This window comes from Nicotiana sylvestris, chromosome 10 (genome assembly GCF_000393655.2).
Source record: "Nicotiana sylvestris chromosome 10, ASM39365v2, whole genome shotgun sequence".
In the NCBI taxonomy this organism is placed as follows: Eukaryota; Viridiplantae; Streptophyta; class Magnoliopsida; order Solanales; family Solanaceae; genus Nicotiana; species Nicotiana sylvestris.
Genome location: NC_091066.1, coordinates 142,250,080 through 142,276,039, shown reverse-complemented (window position 1 = coordinate 142,276,039; position 25,960 = coordinate 142,250,080). Strand labels below are relative to the sequence as shown.

Genomic DNA, 25,960 nt, shown 5'->3' with positions numbered 1-25,960 from the left:
ACCAAAAACTTAAGCATTTTGTGTGATTTGCTCCGCCATTTAAGTTCGACGAAATTCTGTGATTTGAAGTGCCGCTATCACAGAATAGTTATTTCGTTCTATCCTGGGAGGAATTAATCCGCAATCTTGGACATTGTAAGGGGATTAAATTCTTTAAGGAAACACAAGAAACTTGTGGGCTCGGAATTTTCTGCTTTTGATTTTAAACCAACGTTTGTTCATTTACCGATTTTTGAATACCGAGTTCTAACACATTTTATGTACAACTATTAGTTGGAGAAATATATATACACTTGATTTTTTGAGCTTCTCAATAAATTTTGTTAAACTATTTAAATATCAAGATAATAAATATTTATGATTGATGTCAGGTGGCTACCAGAGTTCCCCAAACACTTCAGTAGGCATTATTGAAATCCCAATGAAGTGATTCAGGAGAACTCTAGGGGAAACCAAACTTTTTTAATTAATCTTCCATTCCTAGTTTGATAGGAAATGATATATTGCTCTATGGATTGGAAAAATTATCTATTTAAGAGAAGCCAAAGAATATAATTCATGTGGCTAACATGGGTAGTTTTAACATATAATAATGTTCAGAGGCGGACCTACACTTATGGTAAGAAAAATATATGTATATATGTGTATATACCTTAAATAATAAGTACATATATTTTTATTGTCATCCTAAGATTTAAAGCTTAAATAGTTACATTGGTCGGTTTGGGAGGAAGGGGAGGGGAACAACTTGACTTTTATTTGATAGTGGTACCCTGCCACCTTCAAATTCTGGGTCCGCCTCTGATAATATTTCTGATTCCAAGAAAACAAAGAAAATACATTTTGGACAAACTGAATGTGGTTACAATTGTGGGTTGAATAACTTGAATGCAAGAAATGGAATCATATTTTTGTAACAAGTGACCACAAATCTTGCTACATCGTTGTACAAGGTTCTTCTTTGAACCAAGTGTATAGAGTACAGTAGTATGCAGAAAGTTCTTGCAAAATATAACGTAGGTTACAGTCTTTCTTTTGGGGGTTTCAATGAATTAATGAAGTTAAAATTCTAAATTTATTCCAAGGACTCTGCTCTTATATTTGGCAATCTCTCATTTTACAATTTACGAAGCTCAGGTCTCGTTGCTTCATCTTTTTAACCTTTCTGATTTTGAGTGTGTTTCTTTTTCTTTTGTTTTTTGTGAATTAAGAAATTTAAACTTGTTAGGCATTGGGGGATTCTTTAATCTTCTCTGATTTGCTGCATATATTGGTCTTATCTGAGATTTTGCCAAAGAATTATAACCCTTAGCAGCTAGACACACGCCGACATTAGCAGCTGGGTTTTGGGTTCCTCTTTTAGCTGTACTGACAAAGGTTTTATTAACATAGATCTAGGAAGTTAGCTCTCTAGAACATTCGCCATTGCCGAAATATTCGAAGCTCTCAACGGCCGGCAACTACTTCAGTGTCTGCAAGTATACACACACATACACTTCTTGCATTTTACTTTTCTCAGATTTGAATTTGAACTGACTTACGTTGACTAAGAGGAGAAGGTTAACATTAGCTAACATGTCTTATAGTAGCTAAACCCAAGTTCTTTTTCCCCTGAAAATCGCTCTTGTTCTGTGATTCTTAGGCTTCCATTTCTTGTTTCTGTTCAAGATTTTTCTGGGTTTTGCTTATCATTACAGTTCGCTTCTGTAAAAGGGATCTGGTTTTCTGGAACCCATAACAGCCACCCGCCGCTATACGTTTTGAAAAGAGCAATCTTTGTTCTCTGTTTCCGTTGAAATTGAAAGAGAGCAACCTTTCTGCAGTGGTGCATCTGTTTCAATTGAAAAAGAGCAATTGTTTTTCTCTGCTTCTTTGCTTACCAGTGGTAGCGGTGATAGCCCCTTCTGGTTTTTGGGTCGTGGTATTTTCTGTGTTTTTAGGAATTCTCGGAGTATTGGAGACAAGGTGGGCGCACGAGCACTGGCAAAGGAGAGCAACCTGGGCGAGTGTCAGCAAGGGTGGTAGGAAGTGGGCGGGAGCGTACAACTACATCGAGCACAGCAAATCAGCCACAGGTTTTGTTATCGGGAGTTGGTACCTCCTGTTTTACTGTTTCCCTTTTGGTGTTAGCTAAATTACTGTTACTTTACTTCGCAATAGTTAAACCTTTCAACTAGGATACTAGTTACCACGTGTTTCCTTCTAGTTTGATTTGTGTACGTTGTGCACTAGCGAGTCTTCTCTAGATTGTTGTAGGTGTAGTGGTTGCAGTCTGGGATGATAGAATAAGGGCATGTCCTCGGGTGGGGCAGAGTGTGGGGTGGGGTTCAGGGGGTGGGTCGGGTAGCAGGGGAGGTAGAGGGGGCAAGGGAGCCTATAGGTTGAGAATCGGGTCATGGAACATAGGTTCACTAACGAGTAAATCCATAGAGTTGGCGAAAATCCTGCAGAAGAGGAAGATTAATATAGCGTGTGTCCAGGAGACTAGGTGGGTCGGATCGAGGGCGAAAAACGTGGATGGGTATAAGTTGTGGTACTCTGGTGTCCTGAGGGGTAAGAATGGAGTGGGTATCCTGGTAGATAGCCATCTTAGGGAGTCCGTGGTAGAGGTCAGGCGGGTGAATGATAGGCTAATGACTATTAAGTTGGTGGTGGGTGAGGGTACTTTAAATGTCGTTAGCGTGTACGCACCACAAGCAGGCTTGGATGAGGATATTAAAAGGCAATTTTGGGAGGGGTTGGATGAGATTATTCGTAGTATACCGCCTTCCGAGAGGTTATTCATAGGAGGAGATTTCAATGGTCATATTGGGTTATCTGCAAGTGGGTACACTGAGGTGCATGGCGGATTTGGTTTCGGAGAGCGGAACGGAGGGGGCATTGCGCTGTTGGACTTTGCCAAGGCTTTCGATCTAGTCATTGCAAACTCGAGTTTTACGAAGCGGGATGAACATTTGGTTACTTACCAAAGTTCGGTGGCGAAGACTCAGATTGACTATCTCCTCCTCAGGAGATGCGACAGAAGGTTGTGCGAGGACTGCAAGGTTATCCCAGGTGAGACCCTCTCAACGCAGCATAGGCTTTTGGTGATGGACATTTGTATTAGGATAAGGAGGAAGAAGAGGTCAGTACAAGGACGCCCCAGGATTAGGTGGGGCGCCTTAACTAAGGATAAAGCTAAAGAGTTGGAAGGAAGGTTATCGGCAATGGGTGCTTGGATAAGTAGTGGGGACGCAAACACAATGTGGTCGACGACGGCGGACTGTATAAGAAAGGCGGCGAGAAAGGTGTTAGGGATATCTACGGGCCACTATGGTGGACACAAAGGAGATTGGTGGTGGAATGCAGTTGTCCAAGGTAAAGTGGAAGCAAAGAAGGCGGCTTACCTAAGGTTAGTAGGGAGCACTGACGAGGAGGAGAAGAGAGAGAACAGTCAAAGGTATAAGGTAGCTAGGAAGGAGGCGAAGATGGCAGTGACGGAGGCTAAGACGACAGCTTTTGCTCGTCTGTATGAGGAACTAAGGAACAAAGGTGGGGAGAAGAAGTTATTCCGACTCGCTAAGGCGAGAGAGAGGACAACTCGGGATCTGGACCAAGTGAGGTGCATAAAAGATGATGACGGCAAAGTTTTGATGGGAGATGACCAGATTAAGAGGAGGTGGCAGACCTACTTTCATAAACTTCTAAGTGAAGAAGGGGATCAGGATATTATACTTGGGGAATCGAGGAATGCCGACAGTCACCATGAATTAAGTAATTGTAGGGACATTGAGATCGATGAAGTCATGGAGGCAATGCGTAAGATGAGAAGGGGCAGAGCTACCGGGCCAGACGAAATTCCGGTTGAACTGTGGAGGTGTGTGGGTAGAGCAGGCTTGGAATGGCTTACTGCATTGTTTAGTGTTATATTCAAGACTAATAGAATGCCTGAAGAGTGGAGGTGGAGTACAATGGTCCCGTTGTATAAGAACAAAGGTGATGTCCAGAGCTGTAACAACTATAGGGGCATCAAATTACTAAGTCATACCATGAAAGTTTGGGAGAGAGTGGTAGAAATGAGAGTGCGAAGGACGGTGTCTATTTCAGACAACCAGTTCGGGTTCATGCCGGGACGATCTACCACAGAAGCTATCCACCTTATTAGGAGGACGGTGGAACAGTACATAGATAAGAAGAAGGATCTCCACATGGTGTTTATTGATCTGGAGAAAGCGTACGATAAGGTTCCTAGGAAGGTCTTATGGAGCTGCTTAGAGGATAAAGAGGTCCCGAGTTACTATATTAGGGTGATTAAAGACATGTATGATGGAGCTAAGACGCGGGTTAGGCCAGTAGGAGGCGACTCTGAACACTTTCCAGTTATTACGGGGTTGCACCAAGGGTCTGCGCTCAGCCCATTCCTATTTGCCCTGGTGATGGATGCACTGACTCATCATATTCAAGGGGAGGTTCCATGGTGCATGCTATTTGCTGATGACATTATTCTAATTGACGAGACAAGAGGCGGCGTCAACGAGAGGCTAGAGATTTGGAGACATGCTCTTGAGTCTAAAGGTTTCAAGTTGAGTAGGACGAAGACGGAATACCTCGAGTGCAAATTTGGAGTTGAGCCGACGGAAGCGGGAGTTGAAGTGAGGCTTGACTCTCAAGTCATTCCCAAGAGAGGTAGTTTCAAGTACCTTGGATCGGTTATTCAGGGGATCGGGGAGATTGACGAGGATGTCACACACCGTATAGGGGTGGGGTGGATGAAGTGGAGGTTAGCGTCGGGAGTCTTGTGTGACAAGAAAGTGCCACCGTTACTAAAAGGTAAGTTTTATAGAGCAGTGGTTAGGCCTGCCATGTTGTATGGAACTGAATGTTGGCCGGTAAAGAACTCACACATCCAGAAGATGAAAGTAGCAGAGATGAGGATGTTGAGGTGGATGTGCGGGCATACAAGGATGGATAAGATTAGGAATGAAGATATTCGAGAGAAGGTGGGTGTGGCCCCCATGGAGGACAAGATGCGGGAAGTAAGACTCAGATGGTTCGGGCACATTCAGAGGAGGAGCACTGATGCACCGGTGAGGAGGTGTGAGCGACTGGCTGTAGTGGGCACGCGGAGAGGTAGAGGAAGACCTAAGAAGTATTGGGGAGAGGTGATCAGACAGGACATGGCGCGACTTAGGATTACTGAGGACATGGCCCTTGATAGGGAATTATGGAGGTCGAGCATTAAGGTTGTAGGTTAGGGGAGAGTGTGAATATTTCTACAGCACAATAGAGTGAGACTATCCAGTTAGGAGTTAGACTAGGAATGTCATTGGTCGTCTATTGATGCAGGGCTTTACCTTCTAGTTGTACTATACCAGCCATCTATTTCGTATTTCGTATTTCATATTCTGTATTTCATATTTCATATCTCTTATATATTGTTGTTATTTTTATTACGCATTTTTATGGTACTAATATATCATCTCCTATTGCTTTTTTGAGTCGAGGGTCTCCTGGAAACAGCCTCTCTACCCTTCGGGGTAGAGGTAAGGTCTGCGTACATATTACCCTCCCTAGACCCCACTTGTGGGATTTTACTGGGTCGTTGTTGTTGTTGTTGTTGTTGTTTTACTTTTTGTTCCCTTTTATTGTAACCTGACCTTAGTTTTGCGAATACATTCAGTTTTATGGTAATAAAGGCGAGAGACGCGAGAGAATCCAAAGTTCGAGGGGCACATAAGGTCAGTTACAACTTACAAGCAAATAACTAGATTACATAGTTGAAACCAATGTTTTAAAAGGTGTGGGGGTAAGGCGAGGTATTTTACATATACTTCAGCAAGACGTAAGTTCCGAGGCACGGGGCGTAAGCCCCATAGATATTTAATTTTTAATATTTTATAAAATAATATAATTACAGTAAATATTTATAAACATGTAAAATTCCATAAAAATTTAAAGAAAACTATAAATATGTAAATATATATATATATATATATATATATATATATATATATGTGTGTGTGTGTGTGTGTGTGTGTGCGCGCGCTCCATCGCCACAAAAACTTGTCAAAACAATCTATTATATGCTACTTACAAGCACTAGTAACTTGAGTCAAAAAGAATAAAGTTTTTTACATGAAGGAATAAAAAGGATGATTAACCTGCAATTTGAACTTTGAACTTGCTGCTATGAAGGAGAATGGAGTTCTCTTTGTATTTGTAAAAATATTGAATATTCGGTTATTTTTGGGAGATATTAGCAGACTAGCGGAAGAGACAAAGAATTGGGAAAGACCATAAATTAGGGCTTCAATCAATAAGAAAGGTCTTACATTTTAAATTTAATACATTTCAGTTCCTTTTTAAAACTTTTAAGTAGAGCTCTCAAAACGGGCCAACCCAGCCCAAGCCTCACGGGCTTTTCAATTTGGTGGTCTAGGGCGGGCGGGCCCCTCATCTAAATGGGCCTTAAAATGACCAGCCCAACCCAACCCTAAGAAGGCCGCGGGTTAGGGCGGGCTGGCCCTTCAATTTCTTTTTAGAATTTTTTTTGTTGATATCTTTAGATATTTCTTCGTGACATAGTTTCTTAATCATATAAATGACTTCTGTTTGTTTAGAGCATACAAGAATCTTGATATTTGACAAGGAATCTCATAATTGAAATGCAAATTGTATCTCTAACTCTTCTTTTTTAACGTTACATGAATACTTTTTAAATATTTTTCTTTCACTTTTCTCATGTTCAGGGATTATTTCAATAAGTTTATATGTTGAGGTTTTTTAATTTAGGTTTAACATCATTTGCTAATTTTATAATTATAGTCCATAAAAATTTTAAAATTCATGAAATTTGTTAGTATTATCAATTTTCTTTGGGTATTAAAAATTGATCTTTTTTTAAACTGAAGAGCAGTTTAATTATTAATAATATATTAAAGTAACCAAATTAATCATTGGTCACTTAAAGTAATATTTTCTTTTGAAGAAAATTATTATTGGTCACTTAAAATGTTCCTATTTCGTTGTTAATTAAGCAAAAAAAAACTAATCTTGTCATACTACAGGCATATCAAAAATCTTAATTCTAGTTGATATGGACGTGTAAATGAGCAATTTAAGGTTAATCATTGAAGATTATAGTTAATAATTTTTTTAGTTTTTATTTTTTTAAATATTAAATATTTAAATTTGAATTTAATTAATTTTTGGTCCACGAGCCGGCCCAGGACCAGCCTCGGTCAAGCCTCAAGGGCCAGCGGACTGACTTGGGCCGGGCTTATAAGCCTCAATTTTAAATGGGCTAAAAAAATTCCAACCCAACCCTATCCAAGTAGCGAGCTAGGTTGGGCTGACCCACGGGCCAAACCTATTTTGATGGCTCTACTTTTAAGTAACTACAAACTGACTTTTGAGAATTATGGTATTATATGAAGGACATATTCAACAAATTTTATTATAATTTTAAAAAGTCTTTGGGGATTACGCCTAACTACCAAAATGTGCCTCAAACGCTCGGGCGTACGCCCCGAATTATTGGGCGTCCGCATCTTGAGATTTTCGCCCCACACCATCGCCTCAGGACATTTTTGGTGCGCCTCGCCTCAGGACTCGCTCAGAAAATACCTTTTAAAATATTGGTTGAAACAAAAAAATTGACAATTATGTCCAATAAGGAAGACCACTATAAATAATAGCACCAGTGGACCTTAACCTAGTAAAACGAAGGCAATGAAATAGCAAGTGCTTGGGGGAACTCCCGAGGTTACTAGGTTCTGTCATACCATTTCATGCCTTAAAAACTATCATTCGTTACTCAACCATAATAAATTAGTATAGTTTGATGTAAACATCGGGTGACTAAGTTTTTACCATACTAATAATGCATCACCATATAGAGGTTTCACCAAAAGTATGTCTGAAAAAACATCATTGACAGTCCACTAAACTTCGGAATGCAAAGGACACAGTCGTACCTGGCAGACCTTGTATTTCTATAAGAGATTGTTCCCATAAGAAATTTATTTTCTAAATAGCAAATCTTTAATAACCGGGGTCTGCATAACTGTAAGACGTTTCTTCCAAATCTTTTTCTTTTCAATTTGGATGCCTTGGTTCTAAAATTATGAACTATACCTTCTTTATAATAGTGTTTTGCAAATTACTTTTCTCCAAGGCATTCTCAAACATTTCAAAGCAAACATTGACTGACACACAGAGATTGATTTTGCCTCAAAACAACACATCCTATATCAAAGCCAACCTGCCTAAGCCTTAACAAGACAAACCTATCTAAAGTATAGCGAGTACAAACTCACAAGAAACTCTTGCAATAACAACAAAAGCCACACAATCTATATCTTATAACTTGATCCGTTTTCTAACATTAACAGTAGGAATATGGACAAAATGAAGTTTTGTTCTGTCAGTGATCACCTTCTTACTTCTTAGGAGGGTACTACTTCCCTGTCACATCGGATCTTGCTGAATTACCGCTTCCATTCTGCTCGAGTCATCTTATCTGAAATGGTAAAGGCAAAAGTTAATCGCATAACATCAAGTAGAAGCATTGCATATGGGTATGTATGCACTAAATCATTAGACTCTACCTCTTAACTGAAACTCCAAAATTAAGCACACATTGGTTTGAGGATACTCAGAATTTACTAAATGAAAAAGAAGCTAAGATAAACTTGAATCCAAATTCATGGGGTTGCTATTCCGTTGGATCAACGATATTGCTCCAGGATTAGTCAAGAAACTAGAAATCTCCCTATTAACCATAAAGAGCTGATCTACTTCAATGGTTTCTTTTTATCAGGAGCTGATCTACTTCAATATTAAGCAAAAAAAGATTAATAAAGAGGTTCGCGATACATGCATTAGTCTGTTAATAAAACCGTAGGGCAGTTTTCTATTGTTAAAGCTTAAAGTTTACTCGCTCCGGTTCACAATAAGCGACCATTTTATCTTTGGCACACCCATTAAGGAAATACGAACTCCTAGAGAAAAAAAGATATATTCACTAAATTAACCTTAATTAATTGTTATCTTGACACATTGGAATATGTAAATAAGGGAAATTTTGGAAAAATAAAATTAATTCCTTCTTGATTATGTAAATGGACACTTATTTTGGACCAGAATAAAAAGGTAAAATGGTCACTTATTGTGGACTGAAGGGAGTATTCATTTCAGTCAATAATGCACAAGTTGTATTCTGTTTAAAGGATCTTGTTTGTTTGTTTTAATAGCCATACTCCATAAAGTGAACTAATCATTTGAGAATTCAACCTTTATCAAAAAGCACCACTTGGCACTTAGAAATACTCACCAGTACCATCCCTTGAAGATGATAAAGATCTATCAATCTTGATTCCTTCTTTTGCACTAGCTAGGACCAGCCTCTGCACCCGCGGCGATGAACTCAGCTTGCCATTCATTGGGGATGGCAAAGAATGACGTCTACTTAGGGCATTCTTCTCGGACACATCTTGCCCAAACCTTGGTGAGGCTTGCTCTTTCAACTTAGCCTTAGCTGACTTGGTTGGAGCCATATAGCTGGGCACCTTTCTTGCCGTTGGCGTACCTGCATCTACATCATGGTTTGCAGGTAAAGAAACTCTTCTGTTAGTCATGTTACTCTCATTTCCTTCATTATCATGGTTAGTGCAAGAATTGTCATTTGCAACAGGACTATCCTCTCTGTTAGCAGTGATCAATTTTTGATGCATATCAGATGGAGAAAAACTATCAGCAGCGTCAGAAATTGATTTGTGATGCGTATCAGAAACAGAAAGGCTATCCAAATGAGTGATAGTATCATCCATCACTAGTGTTTCTGAAGGTGTCTCCACATTAGTAGAATTTTCTGTTGTCCCTTCTAAACTTTTCAACGGTTCGCCAGATGTCATGCTCCCCTCAGGAACGAGAGCACTTGATGTTGTGTCATGATTTTGCCTTTTCCTCTCAGTGTCAGCCTCAGACTGAACAGGTTTTTCCAAAATAGGGCTGGACACTTTCTTTAAATTATGCTTTACTTTCTTAATCTCACTTCCTGGATTCTGAAGAACAGAGTTTACTAAAGGACTTGATTTCTTCTTTTCTGACCCCGAACTGGAATGATTTGAACCATTCTGCGTCTTTCTAGAAAGCACTTTCCGTCCATTGTGCTTTGACACAGCCATGTCTGCTTCAACTTTTTTATGCTTTGTATTTGAAAGCGTTTTTGGTTTGGACCGTGGTCGCCAAATATGTGATAAAGTCCAACGGACTAACCATTCCTGACTAGAATTTGGTTCCTCTGGACCGTATTGGAGGTGTAGAGGCATAACAGTAGGTGATGAACCAAGTAGCTGAAATACACCACATGACGAGCATTGATTAATTAGTGTATCAGTAAACTTGATAACAACCAAGTAAAGACGAGATAAGTGGGTTCTTTCATTCAGTGCTTGAAATTTCTTGATTTTAGCAATAAGAGGAGTTTGCATGTCTGATTAATATATGCAAAAGGTCAATATCTGGGTAACTGCTTTCTGGTTATTTACATTTTACGGATAACCACTTTTCATATTGGCATTAAGTCCAGCGAACCGAACACAGTAACAGTATGAAAAACCCTTGGTGCGAAAAAATAGCAAGAAGTAGGATGCTTACCTTTGTAGCGAACTCATTCTTGGATAGCTCTTGTGCTAGTTTGGATGCATTATTTCGTTGATACTCGAATTGTTTGGAATCCTAATGATGAAAGGTACCATTAAAAACTATAAACCATAAAATAAGTTATAGCAAAACAGTTAAAATGGTACATTGAACACCCTAGCAGCATAAATTGTGAGAAACTTGGATTCGTGGATGCTGTAATTTCAAATCAAAATAAGCGTTGATAATTAAAGATGTCAAAAGATTATAGATCTTAGCAACATTAAGTCAAGTTGGCAGTTTACCTGTTGTCCAAGTCCTCGTTTGGTTATCACTTCACAGCCAATACTGGAACCCCTAACAATCTGGCCACGTGCATGTGCTTGAAGCTTGACAATGCCATGTATACAGTATAATGTGGCAACAGCCTGCCTTCTGACCAGATGGCCGCGTATGGCAGCTTGTAGCCTTATGACGCCCTTGAGCCTAAAAAATGCTCGACGAGCCTTCAGAGAGACCATATTGCCATTCGTACAGGTTAAATGTTCAAGTTAAATGAGAAATGAGCAAAATTCCATAGAATAAGTTCTTAAACATCAATGGTAGCAAGATCAAGTCAAAGTGAAATAGTCAAGTCCTTTAACACCCAATCATTTGCAAACTTAGGAAGCACATGCAAAGAGAAAAAGATAAACTATCAGTCAGTCGAACTTATCTATACATAATTCATAGGTGGGACCGGTATAGTAATTCAAGTCTAAAAGGCAGCTCAGGCAAAAAACTTATTTGAAACCAAGTCATTGAACATAATGAAGACAATCAATAAAACCTTCAAGGTGTATATATAAACACTACTAGCCAAACATCGTAATGTCTTAGTTTCATTTGAACTATGCACGTGCGACGACTTTCTAGTCTCTTAACGTCAAACAATATTTTCTGTCTCTAACAATTCTAACAGAAAATCAAGACCTATTCATACATGTTGCTGGATGAACAATACAAATGCATTAAAGAAGAAACAGATTGAACAGCTCGCACATTCGTTAACCACAAGAAAACAAGCATAGTACAGTAAAAACTATGAAAGTAACTCGCTACCACAATATTAAAGTGCAAGTGGAAAAATACCAAAAGGTAGAAGACAAAGCTTGCGGAAGAAAATAAACATAATTCAGTATCGTAATTGTGATAAAGAACAAAGAGAAAACCAAATATATTTTATGACAGCAGGTAAATCTTTATGGTTAGAGTAATTACCAGATAACCCCTAAAAATAGCTTGTGTCTTCGTAGTAGCTTCCTCAAGCCTCATTTTCTCAGTATCCTCGGGTAAGGTAAGACATGTATTTTGTTCATCTTCATCTTGCTTCATAGAAGGGAGACTCACCTCATCAGTGACCCCTCCTTTATCAAGGTTTGAGTCCTCTTTTGTTCCACCAGCACTACCAGCAACTAGCTCAGATATCAAAGGCGGATGGACAGACAAACCAGATAATGCCGCGTTGGTGGAAATTACTGATGCTTTCTCATTCGAAGATTTCTTTAATGAAAGAAATATAGAGAATAATAACTTATTAGAAATTACATGAATAAAATAAACCCCAAATAAAAAAGAGGGGTAAGCTGCATGAACATGTAATACTTGTGGAAAATCCTTCTCAAAAAAAAATATTCTTCCAAGTGGCTCAATTCAAGTTTATTGCATTATGATGATAATACTGCTTTCCTGGTTGCAGCATGTCACCAGTGACCATAGGCATTAAGGCAGAAGATAAGGTTTATTTTAAATGGTATTCACAACAGTAATTAGACAGCTTGCCTTATGGCTTGCCTCAAAAGAATGTCCACTTTCCTAAAAAAAAGTACTACCATGGCTTACGCCATACAAAGGTTTTAACATTAAGGGCAACAATTTTACATTTTTCAATATAAACCTTTTCCACTTAATTCTAAAAGGATCAAAAAGGAGCTAGCAAGTTTTGAATACACTAAGGGGTCGTTTGGTAGGGTGTATAAGAATAGTGCGTAATAAGGTGTATTAGTAATGCATGGATTAGTAATGCATGGATTAGTAATGTATGTGTTAGTAATGCAAGCATTAGTTATGCAGATATTATTTCTTATCTATTGTTTGGTGTGGTGTAATAAAATTATAATGCATTACATAATTTTTAAGAAAAATAGTTGTTTACAAAAATGCCCTCCATATTCTCTAGCTTTAAGAGACTTTAAGGACAATTTTGTCTTTAACCATACTAATGCATGCATTAATAGCCTTGGTATTACTAATGTCATGGTTTTCTATGCATTACTTATACATAGGATAATACCAAGTATGCTGTATAACTAGTACAAGTATTAGTTATACATAGGTTGAAAAAATGTACCAAACAAGGTATTAGTAATGCATAGAGCTAATGCTTGCATTATTTTTTCTAATACCTCCTACCAAACGACCCCTAAATATTAAAAACGTACTACCACATTTACACAGGCATATACAAACAAAAGGCATAACCAAAGAGAACTTCAATTCGAAACAAAATTGAATCATCTATCTTACTTTTGATGTGCTAGATTTGGAAGACTTTCTCCCTGCCAGCAAAGACCTGAACCATTTTCCAGGAGATTTTCCCATAGTAATAAGTTTGACGCCTACAATGTAAGAACTTTGTGATAGAAAGCCTGGAAGTTTCAAAAGAATGCTATATCAGGTAAGCAAATGCAATCTTGCAGCAATAAGTAGGCATAGAAGTAATATAATCCCTTAATGTGGTTTAAAATGTTCATTTATGGTTTCATTTTCCTGGAACCAGAGCACAATAGTGCTTCTGCATATATAAATGTGAAGTAGCATAATGCAACAACAACAACAACAACAACAACCCAGTATAATCCCACTTAGTGGGGTCTGGGGAGGGTAGTGTGTACGCAGACCTTACCCCTACCCTGAGGTAGAGAGGCTGTTTCCAAATAGACCCCCGGCATCCTTCCTTCCAAGAACTTCCCACCTTGCTCTTGGGGAGACTCGAACACACAACCTCTTGGTTGGAAGTGGAGGAGCATAATGAAAGTTTAGATTTCCGACACAAAGCCTACCATCAGTGATCAATTTAGTTACTTAAAAGAGGATTCATTGTCAATATATCCTATTTTTGAAGGACCTAGAGCCTAATGGGGTTATTGTCATGCCTACAAATGAAAGAAGAAAAGCAAAATCACAACAATAAGAAGTTTCTGAAAAACACGTGAAAAGGCCATGTTATATATTCACGAATTCAGCACCTATCCAATGGAATCCTCCAAACACAATCTCTTCCAGAAGAGAAGAGAATCAGATGCTTCGCAAACTCGATGAGTGTAATAGAGAAACTTCCTTCCTATAAGGTTGTGTTCCCTTCCTCTTTTGAGGTTTTTGAGAGCGGGGAAGGAAAATGTTTACATACTCTAAGCCTCGTAGTCACCTATAACACATTGAACAATAAGTTCTTTGACATTATCTTACTTGCCTCATAAGTGAGAAACTACATATGCAGATCACTTTTAGTGATTAATGTTTGACTTGCAAATAAAAAGGATAAAACTAAACTATAATAAGAACTCTTATGGGCCTTGGAGCATATTTAATTAAAGCTGCCCGAGCTTCCATCAGAAACAGTTGGATCAGGATATCAGATTTTGTGCTCAAATGAGTACCACTTTATATAATAATTATCCAGGGAACTATATATTTTACACTCTGAAACTCCTTAATCACAGTTGATCAGGCAGGATTTCAGATATCCAATTCACTGATGAGAGGCAGAGACAAATTTCCATTGCAACAGTTTCATTGTCTCAGTATTGGACTACACAGTGTTGTCGAAACACGCTTAAGCCCTGAAGCGAGGCACAAAACATGTTGAGCACTTCGCCTCGCTTAGCGGGCGCTTAAAGCATACTTTTCCTTGCGAATGAGCATAATCTTGAAGAGGCGCACACTAAACAATTGATATTTTACATTATCGTAATTCTTTTTAATTTCTTTGTCCATATATTTGTTATTCATGCTTATAATCATTAGTCTTGGACTACACATACATATTTGTACTTTTTCTCTATTTGCGCCTTTCTTCTTAAAGCCCATGCTTTCTTTGCGCTTTGTGCCGTTGATACCACTACTATAGATAGAAAGGTTCATAGTTCATTTCAATGGGGGACTGGGATATCAAAGACCCTCATCAACTAAACCTAGTGCTTTGTGCCAAATTCAAACTAAGAAGCGCCATTCTCCAACCCAGTCCTTAGAATGTTAGAATGTTATTTCCCCAAAAGAAGGTTATGAGCTGCCAATCAAATAAGAGATGATTATACCAGAAGCATCTGTCAATTCCCCGAGGCTTTCATCTCACTCCAACCAGAATATACTAAGAGACACACCATGTCTAAGCTTTATCGGCTCTTAATTCTCAAGATCCTTCTAGTTGAACAATTATCATTCAACTAAAAAAAACTATTCCCAGCATGCTCAAAATAGACACGGCCATTAACCCTTGGTTGCATCATTAATATATCTCTCCAGCTCAGCCTATTATTTAGAAGTCAAACAATGATTATTCTGTAGTCTACTCAAAAATACAATAGAAAAGGATAAACAAGAAGCTGACAGGCTGATAGAAAGAAACCACCTAGTCTTGTTTGCCTCCGTTGGGATTTGAATTTTTTTTATTTTCCTATTTATTTCTAAAATTTAGCAAGTGTAACCATATTTTAAAATTTGAAGGAAAAAAAAAAAGGTAATGCCCTTTTGCAAAAAAACCCTATCACCAAATCACTCCAGGCATATCTTTGAGGATACCCAATTTCCAATTAAATCAGAACCCAAAATGCAACAATGTGGAAACAGTTAAAGTGTACACAGATTAACCCTAGCTCATATAAGTAACAAATATTACTAGTAATATCTAACAATGACAATATCACAACAATGTAGTTCAGGTTTAATCATTAGCTTCGACGTAAGCTCAAGAAGCCAACATTTTAAATTACTATTTAATGTTCATTGGATCTAGAACTTACCTCAACAGAAAAAATACTGTAACTTCAACAAAAACCCTTCTTTAGCTGCAAAAAATAAAAATGGGTTCTACATAAGAACTGCAAAAAATTAAAAGGGTCAAGAGAAAAAGTGCAAAAAAAAAAAATGAAAAAGACTTTAAGCAGCTAAAGAATTTAACTATATTTTACTGAAAGATCTGAAAAAGAGTTTTCAAGAAAGAGAGAGGTTTTAGTTTTTATCATTTTTTCATGATGAAAGAGGAATAGAGAGAGCCAAACGGCACTTAGCAGGGTAGAGTTTTTTTAAAAGCACCTGGAAAATTGGTACACTACAGCACTACTCTGCCTCTATATTTGTTTTTGCCTGTTTCAGTTTTCAAGATTTTGGAAATTACCCAAAATGTTAAAAACTGAATGTTGTCTTCCAAAGAGGTTGCATTGGGCTTAGTTGGGGGGCTTTGTTGGGAGAAATTCAAAAATAGCGAGATTTACAACTGGTTGTTCAAAAATTACTCAGTTTCAAAAGTAATTGAAATTTAGCCACATTTCATGTAAAGATAAATCAGAGCGAAAACATTATTCAAAACCCGAAAAATACGCCAGTATATTATGCTGGAGTTACAACATAAGTATACTTAAATTCCAGTATATTATACTGGAGCCAGCATAATATGTTGGAGCTAATACACAGGTGCACCGAACTCCAGTATATTATACTGGACCGGTCTCTGTTGCAGCAAAATAGTGGTTATTTTTCATTGACTTAGTAAACGCTGGCTATTTTTGAATGACCAGTCCGAAAACTTGCTATACCGTGCTATTTTTACGGTTTTGTTGGATCATTACTCTCTATAGCTTTGGCTCAAATGATTGAGGTCTCATATTTGAGCTTGTTTCACTTTTGGCCCGTATCAGAAATTATTTATATTTAATAGCCAAAAAGTGTATATAATTTGTATATTTTTTGTATATAACATACAGTATATATACAAAATATATATATATTTTGACTATTATTTTTAGAGCAGCTATATAGTGTCATTTCCCCCTCAAATTTTGGCCCAATATTGATCACCAATCACCATTTTCTTTTTCAAAATTATTTTGAATTATTTTCAGTATGTCGGAAATAGTCTATCTGCCTTTATGAGGTTTGGATAAGTTATGTCTATAGACTATCATCCCCAGATCTCACTCGTGAAATTACACTGAGTATATTGTTGTTAATTACTTGATCACCAATTCAAGATTTCTTGAAAGCCTCAATTTAGAAAGCGATCTTTACACAAACAACCGGTTGGAAATACTGTTTACTCTTTTTGGTCGGTAAACATAGATTATATATTGATTACAGTGGTGGACCCAGGATTTTGTGCAAGCGGGTTCAATCTTAGAAGTATATAACTTTAGTCGTAAAATAGTAGTTGTCAAGTGGGTTCAAATAAATATTTATACAAAATTTACACAGCTTTAATCCTAATTTATACATATACACAATATTATTTTTTGGTGAAGCGGGTTTAGTTGAACCCGCTAGCCACTACTTGGGTCCGCCATTGACTGATTATACATAGTTGTACACATATTATATGTGAATTGTATATAATTATATATTCGCCATCTATTTTTAATTTAAACGGTTAGGTACACAACTATTTAGGTTAATTCTTCATTTACTGATATATATTCATCCGTATGTAATGTGAAAGTGACATACAAAATATTCTCTATCACTTAAATCATATAAATTGAACATGTAGAAGACTATACGGAATAAATTAAAATTGATCTCTCTATAATTCGAGAGTTCTCAATAGAAATGTCCAGACTCTCGAGGATTACATAACCAATTTATGTTGCATTTCCTTGCTGCGACTTCAAATCTTCAATATTACAATTTCAAATCGAAGTTTCATGCTACGAGTTTGAATTTAGTAATTTTCAAACAAGATTATCAGCTAAAGCTTTTATATACATGTTAAGGTTTTGCTTGAACATAATTGTGAAAGAGTTTTAACACTTTTCGTATGAAAATAGATCAAAAAGTGTAGAAAAAGGTATCATTTTTTAAAGAATTGAAATTTGTTTTAACATAAAAGCTAATCGCACAACACATTTCTTGAAATATTGATTTGTCTATGAAATAAATGGGACACATCCGTGGACAACCAAAGTTATAAAAGTGAGACAGTTTGAAACAAATAAAGTAGATAAAATAAGCTAACTAAGAAATCAATGATTTTATATTTTCTCCTTCTTTTGTCAATATTGGGCAAAATAAGCTTCAACTAAATGTTGACTCTCGTAAAGATTTCCAGTTCGTGGATAGAGCTTGGATAACTTTAAGGAAATAGATGGGAAAAAATTGCTTTATTCTAAAAGAAAGGAATTTAAATCTTTTTTGGATCGTTATTCGATTTATATTTGGCTTTTTTGACTTCTTTGTTCTGAAAAACAGCTAATGCTGTTTTATTCCTTCTTGGATCAATCTGACTAAGATATATGAAAGAAATAAATTATTCTTCAATATCACAACTAATAATAGATTCTCAAGAATTATTCAAATATATATCATACATTTAAGTGATTCTTTATGAAATGCAAATTATTCAAAATGATTCAGTCCATTATTTACTTCGCTATAGCTCAGGGTCTCATTACAAAAAATGGAGGCATTCCCCCAGTCAAGTGCTGATAAATTGCAAGGAATGAGAAAACCTCAAGAATAGCGTTAAATATTTTATTTTCCTAGTTGAATCTGATGGACGAAAACAGCTAATATTGTGCACCTACAGCCATGGTCGCTCTCTCCCATTTGATAGAACTAATGGAGTTGATCAGTCAGTTGGATCAATCATTTTCTCAGGAACTACAAGTTGATCAAACTCTTCAGATTTGAGGACTCCTAGATTGAGAGCAGCATCTTTCAAACTGGTTCCCTCCTTGTGGGCTTTCTTGGCAACTGCAGCAGCATTATCGTAACCAATTTTTGGGTTCAAACATGTGACGAGCATGAGTGACTCGTGCAATAATTTAGCAATTCTCTCTCTGTTAGCTTGAATACCCCTCACACAATTCTTTTCAAAAGAAGCAGATACATCCCCTAGCAATCTTACTGAATGTAGGAGGGCATTAGCAATCATAGGCTTGAAAACATTCAGCTCAAAATGGCCATTTGATCCACCAATTGTGACAGCCACATGATTCCCCATAACCTGAGCACAGACCATCGTGAGAGCCTCACACTGAGTAGGATTCACCTTGCCCGGCATTATACTGCTTCCAGGTTCATTTTCAGGAAGAATGAGCTCCCCGAGACCACAGCGAGGACCACTTCCTAAGAAGCGTATATCATTCCCAACCTTCATGAGGGAAGCAGCTACCGTATTTACAGCTCCACTGGTTTCAACAAATGCATCATGAGCAGCCAGTGCTTCAAACTTGTTTTCAGCTGTTACAAATGGCAAGTTAGTTTCCTCTGCCACTGCTGCAGCAATTTTGATGTCAAACCCTTTCTTTGTATTCAGTCCTGTCCCCACTGCTGTGCCTCCTTGTGCGAGCTGATACATGTGTGGAAGGGTGCACAAGACTCGGTCAATTCCATATTTCACTTGAGTAGCATACCCGCTAAACTCTTGTCCAAGAGTCAAAGGGGTTGCATCTTGTGTGTGGGTTCGCCCGATCTTAATAATATCCTTGAATTCGACTGATTTTGAATGTAGTGAAGTATGCAACTGTTTCAGGTTTGGTAGTAATCTTTTATTTAGCTCCATTGCCACAGCAATATGCATCACCGTAGGAAAGGTATCATTTGAAGATTGCGATCTATTTACATGATCATTTGGATGCACATGCTTGTCACCGCGCTTATGGCCAAGTATTTCAGCTGCTCGGTTTGCAATAACCTCGTTAGCGTTCATGTTACTATGAGTGCCACTACCAGTTTGCCAAACCACCAAAGGGAAGTGGTCATTCAACTTTCCTTCTGCAACCTCTTCAGCAGCTTGCATTATTGCTTTTCCAATAGATCGGTCAAGGCCATATTCCATGTTCACCTTGGCAGCACACTTTTTGAGAATACCAAATGCACGTATGATTGGCTCAGGCATTCTTTCACGCTCACCCCCAATATCAAAATTCTGCAATGATCTTTGAGTTTGTGCCCCCCATAACTTGTCCGATGGAACGAGAATGGGACCAAATGTGTCTTTTTCCTCCCTGAAAGAGGTAGCCATGTCTCTAATTGCTGCTAAACAAACACTGAGCTAGAGATGAATTCACCAACATGGAATAACAAAATAAAGCTTAGAAGCAGAAGATGAAGCTCAGACAACAATCCCCAGCAACAATCGGCTGAGAAAAATCAGCAAGCTCCAAAAAAAAATACTTCTAACAGCTCAAAGACCCTTTAAATTTATAGAAATACTAGATGAAGGAGCAAGGCTTCGAAACAGCTTTCTTTTCCAATTTAAACTTTAAGTAAGTTTGATTTTTGTTTTTATCCAATTGAGAACTAGTATTTTGACTTATAAGAAACAACTCATACTAATTTTTGTTATGTCGAGGAAGAGGCAAACCCGAAAATAAAGAAGATAAATAACACCAAATTTTAACGTGGAAAATCCTTCAAATCAAAGGTAAAAATCACGGGATCACAAACGGGTAGATGTCGAGGAAGAGGCAAACCCGAAAATGAGAAGATAAAGAACACCAAATTTTAACGTGGAAAATCTTTCAAATCGAAGGTAAAAACCACAGGATCACAAAGATCCAAAAAAACTCCACTATAACAATAAGATGGTTACAAAAGTTCTCCAAATTAACTACACAACAAGTGTCAAACACGGAGCAACAATAGCAATAAGAGCAACAACTAATCAATTGAAGAAAGAGGAGAATCCACAAAAACAAAGTTGTTGTTCGAGACTCGAAATAAGATACTATATGCCTCCAAATCCGATCTCCACCGTTCAAATTCAAGAGCACGTTGTTACGAACACTCAGTAAAATTTCAGTCCGATCCAACCGTTAACGAATCGGTAAACATGATTTATAGTTGGCTAGTCGGAATAAAAATCTACAGCAAAACAAATATTTTTCTTCTCCCTTCTCTCTTGATGAAAGCTCTTTCAAAAATCACTCTTATGTGCTTAAGTCTTTCAAAGACTTGTATCAATGAGCATAGAATAATTCTCCAAGGTTGTCCTATTTATAGATCATGAGTGGTGCTTTCTCTTAAAGCCAAAACCAACTCTAAATAGGAACAAAAACGGAATCCAATTCTGAATAGGAATGGAAACCAAAAGAGAATTGGATTAGGCCATTAGGCCGTTGGCTGGACAACATGGTCATGTGCCTAACAAACTCCCCCTCCAGCCAAGGGGCCAAATATGTCTTCAAGTAGAGGAACTATTGACAGGCTTCATGCCTGCCAATTTTCTGCAAAACGCATGCTTATCTGCAAGCTTAACTACGAAGTCCTCAAGCCGCCCCATATAAATCTCCTCATTTAAATCACCATGAAGAAAAGCAATCTTGATATCCATCTGCTCAACTTCAAAATGTAGACTTGCGGCTAAGCCTAGTACCACACGAATAGAAAACATCTTCACAACAAGGGAGAAGATTTCATCAAGGTCAACTCCCTTCTTCTGGCCAAAACCTTTAACAACTAACCTCGCCTTATATCTAGACACAGAGGTATGGTTATCTTGCTTTATTCTGAATATCTATTTGTTAGATAAAGCTCTCTTACCTTTCGGCAATTTCACTAACTCATATGTGCCATTCCTATGGAGTGACTTCATCTCATCTTCCATCACTTCGATCCACTGATATTTGTGAGTATCTTGCATGGCTTCATCATAATTCTCAGGTTCTCCCATGTCAGTCAAAAGTACATACTCATCAGGAGGATAACGCATGGATTTTTGCTTCTCCCTTGTAGATCTTCTAAGAGAGGTTTCAGGACCATTCAAAATAGTTACCTATGCAGGAATTAGTTGTTGATCAACCACAACTTCATCAACTGGAACATCCATAACATCTATACCATGATGATAATTTTGATCTTGATCACTATCTCCATCATTGTATTGGGTTCCTTCATGTGCAATAGGTGCCTTAGCAATTGAAACTGGATCAATATCAACTAAGCTCTCATTACTCTGAGAATCTATCTTCTCAGCTTTGTCAATATCTTTAATAGTTTGGTCTTCAAGGAATATTGCATCACGACTTCTAATAATTTTATTGTCAACTGGATCATAAAAACGATACTCAAACTCATCTTGATCATAACCAATAAAGATGCACTACTTAGTTTGACATCCAGTTTCGATCTCTCATCTTTAGGAACATGCACACAAGCTTTACACACAAAAACTCTCAGGTGATCATATGAAACATCTTTGGCAAACCAAACTCTATCTGGGACATTACCATCCAAAGCAACTGCATGAGACAAATTGATAACATAGGCAACAGTGTTAAGTGTTTCCGCCTAAAATGTATTTGGAAGTTTAGCCTCTGAAAGTAAGCATTTAACTCTCTCAACTAGAGTTCTATTCATCCTCTCTGCCAAACCATTCAATTGAGGTGTCTTGGGCGATGTTTTCTGATGACGAATTCCTTTTTCCTTGCAATAGTTATCAAAGGGATCACAATATTCACCATCATTGTCAGTACGAATACATTTTAATTCTTCCCCGTCTATCTCTCAGCTAGGCCTGAAATTCCTTAAACACGCTAAGTGCTTGATCTTTAGATTTCAAAGGATACACCCAGAGCTTACGAGAATGGTCATCAATGAAGGTCATAAAGTAAAGTGCACCACCTTTTGAATTTACTTTAAAAGGACCACACAAATCAGAGTGTACTAGCTCCAATAAATCGGGCTTTCTTGAGGGAGGATGACTATAAAAGGATACCTTTTTCTGTTTGCCAGCTAAACAATGGATACACCTTTTCAGCTTTGCTTGTTTCTCCAGAAAGCAAACTTTTTTGAGCCAAACACGCAATCCTCCTCTCGCTCATATGACTCAGTCATCGGTGCCACAATTCTGATAAAGTATCACTTTCCACCAGATTTATAGAGTCATGAAGAATAGAGCCTTGTGTCACATATAATTGACCAGACTTAACTCCTCGAGCCACTACTAACGAGCCATTGGTAAGCTTCCATTGGCCATTAAAGAGAGCATTATGGTAACCTTTTTCGTCTAATCTTCCTATGGAGATCAAATTGAAAGAAAAGTCTGGAGCATGCTTGACATCTTGAAAAACTAACGTTGAACCATTATTAGTTTTCAAACAAACTGCGCCAACACCAAACACCTTAACTTCATTGGCATTGCCCATTTTTAACACTCCAGAATCAACATTAGTATAAGATGAGAGAAAATATTTTCTTGGTGTGACATGTGAGGTAACTCCAGAATCTACTATCCAGCTCGTCTCATGGGATACCAAATTGATGACGTTTTCATCATAAGCAAAAAGAAGGTCATCTCGAACAATAGCAACAACATTGTTCTCATTATTTTCAGCTTTCTTTCCTTCTCTAGTGTCTTGATTCAACTTGCGGCAAAACCTTTTGATGTGTCCTTTCTTGCCACAGTGATTGCATGTAATATTATAGTATTTGGACCTTGACTTACTTCTACTTTTACCTCTATTCCTTGAGCCTCTTGTTCTATCTCTCCCCCGATCTTCTGTAACCAAGATATCTGCTTGTGAGGACGAACCCTGAGATTTTCTCCTTACTTCCTCGTTCAACACTCCACTCTTGGCATATTCCATGGTCACCTTACCTCCAGGATCTGAATTTGTCAAAGAAATACGAAGAGTTTCCCAAGAGTATGACAGAGTATTAAGAAGCCAAAGTCTTTGTATCTCATCATCAAAATTAACTCACATTCCAGATAGCTGATCAAGGACGCCCTGAAAATCATTTATGTGATCAAGGATAGGGTTGCCTTCCTTATATTTAAAGGTCATCAATTGCTTTAGCAGAAATAATTTGTTGTTCCCGGTTTTTCATGCATAAAGAGTCTCTAGCTTTTTCCACAATGATCTCGCATGTGTCTCATTCACAATATGATTGCGAACATTATCTTCAACCCATTGTCATATATTTTCACATACTTGTTGGTGCTCGAAATCCCAATTTTCATCAGATATACTCTCGGGTTTATAAGCTAAAAAACGGGTAGATGCATCTTCTTCACGAATAACAAATCTTTCATCTTGCTTCTCCAAACATTATAATTTCTCCCATTTAAACATACCATCTTGCTCATATTCGCCTCCATTCTGTAACAACCCGGATAGATAACCAAGGCTCTGATACCACTGTTATGTCAAGGAAGAGGCAAACCCGAAAATAAAGAAGATAAAGAACACCAAATTTTAACGTGGAAAACCCTTCAAATCGAAGGTAAAAACCACGTGATCACAAAGATCCAAAAAAGATCCACTATAACAATAAGAGGGTTACAAAAGGTCTCCAAATTGGATACACAACAAGTGTCAAACACGGAGCAACAATAGCAACAAGAGCAACAAATAATCAATTGAAGAAAGAGGAGAATCCATAAAAACGAAGCTGTTGTTCGAGACTCGAAATAAGATGCTATGTGCTACCAAATCCGATCTGCACCGTTCAAATCCAAGAGCAAGATGTTATGAACACTCAGTAAAAATCTCAGCCCGATCCAACGGTTAACGGATTGGTAACGTGATTTGAAGTTGGCTGGTCGGAATAAAAATCTGCAGCAAAACAAATACTTTTCTTCTCTCTTCTCTCTTGATGAAAGTTCTCTCAAATCACTCTTATGTGCTTAATAGCCCGTTTGGCCAAGCTGCAAAAATCAGCTTATTTTGAGAAGTGTTTTTTTTAAAAGTGCTTTTCTCAAAAGTACTTTTGGTGAGAAACAGTTTGTGTTTGACTAATTAGTTTGAAAAGCACTTCTGAGCAGCAATTAGTGTTTGATCAAGCTTTAAAAAACTACTTCTAAGTGTATTTTTCTCAAAAGTGCTTCTCAAAAAAGTGCTTTTGGAGAGAAGCTACTTTTTTCTGCTTATCCAAAACTGCTTCTGTTTCTCCTCAAAAACACTTTTTTTTCCTTTCAAAAGCTTGGCCAAACACCTCAATTTTTGGCTAAAAGTGCTTTTGGTAAATAAAAAAAATACTTTTGGCAAAAAAGAAGCTCGACCAAACAGGCTATAAGTCTTTCAAAGACTTGTATCAATGAACATAGAATAATTCTCCAAAGTTATCCTATTTATAGATCATGAGTGATGCTTTCTCTTGAAGCCAAAACCAACTCTAAATAGAAACAAAAACCGAATCCAATTTCGAATAGGAATAAAAACCAAAAAAGAATAGGATTAGACCATTGGGTCTTTGGCTGGACAACAACCATGTGCCCAACAATTTTGTCCTTCTTGTGATCATTATGACAAAGATATAGAAACAAATAAACAATCCATTTTTCCAAACTAACCAAAGCTTCCCATGATTTATTCACAATATACTATACATCTGCAAGAGTGAGTTTAAGTGATTAATTAATGTAAATTAATATCTCTAATTGAAATCATATCAATTAGTGATTAGAAATAATCAGATTAGTTCCATTTTAATATTTATGCCTAGAAAACAAGATGTGAAAGAAAGTTTCAGCGTAACACTTCCTAATTTAAACTTGCTTTAATAATTTGTTTATGCAATACAACAACAACAACGATAAAAACCTTAGTGTAATTTCACAAGCGAGATCTGGAGAAGCCTACATTGCGAAGGCGGAAAAGTTGTTTCCGACATACCCTCGGCTCAAGCAAAGCACAGTCATAGCAGCGTTAAAAAAAATACGCTAGTGAAAAAGTCATAAAAGAGAATTCAATACCAACAAGAAGATAATATATTTGGTTATGCAATACTCTTTAAACAAAATTGACAAATTGCTCTGTAAGTCCAACTTCTCTAAAATTTGAAAAGTTTTCCATGTGACCAAATGGATGAAAATTTAGCATGAATAAGGAAACATATGAAAAGCTCTAAACTTATTAAATTACAAAAGCAGAAAGACAAATATATAGATGCATTAAAGAGTAGAAATACTACAGTAAGTACAGTACTTATTTTTTGTTTCTAGGAGATAATATTCCATCTTACTCAATAAAATTTTGTTATTTTGCTAAAATGCCAGAAACAAAATGAGAGGATTAGGTAAGAGTATAATATCACTTGGGTTGAGAATTTTTTTTGACGGGAAAAGATAATATATTATAAAACA

General features: G+C 37.3%; 2 protein-coding genes across 7 annotated transcripts; both read right to left on the bottom strand.

Moving 5' to 3' along the window:
* Nucleotides 1-8,144: 8,144 nt before the first annotated feature.
* Nucleotides 8,145-16,078, bottom strand: LOC104248327 (protein IQ-DOMAIN 29-like). 6 transcript variants are annotated; one of them, XM_009804601.2, is made up of 8 exons: nucleotides 15,976-16,078; nucleotides 15,684-15,728; nucleotides 13,189-13,280; nucleotides 11,884-12,165; nucleotides 10,929-11,129; nucleotides 10,639-10,719; nucleotides 9,314-10,334; nucleotides 8,145-8,500 (listed from the first exon to the last, which is right to left on the bottom strand). In XM_009804601.2, the coding sequence occupies exons 3-8, from the start codon at nucleotides 13,261-13,263 to the stop codon at nucleotides 8,469-8,471; spliced, it is 1,692 nt and encodes a 563-aa protein (XP_009802903.1). In that variant the 5' UTR covers nucleotides 13,264-13,280; nucleotides 15,684-15,728; nucleotides 15,976-16,078; the 3' UTR covers nucleotides 8,145-8,468. The 6 variants fall into 6 exon arrangements, with proteins under 6 accessions (XP_009802903.1, XP_009802883.1, XP_009802878.1 ...); XM_009804581.2 differs by having other exon boundaries at nucleotides 13,189-13,310; nucleotides 15,976-16,035; XM_009804576.2 differs by lacking the exon at nucleotides 15,976-16,078 and adding an exon at nucleotides 15,842-15,973 and having other exon boundaries at nucleotides 13,189-13,310.
* Nucleotides 16,079-18,282: 2,204 nt separating this feature from the next.
* On the bottom strand, nucleotides 18,283-20,018 carry LOC104248356 (fumarate hydratase 1, mitochondrial). Its single transcript, XM_009804611.2, has one exon. The coding sequence runs from the start codon at nucleotides 19,895-19,897 to the stop codon at nucleotides 18,500-18,502; it is 1,398 nt and encodes a 465-aa protein (XP_009802913.1). The 5' UTR covers nucleotides 19,898-20,018; the 3' UTR covers nucleotides 18,283-18,499.
* Nucleotides 20,019-25,960: the final 5,942 nt, after the last annotated feature.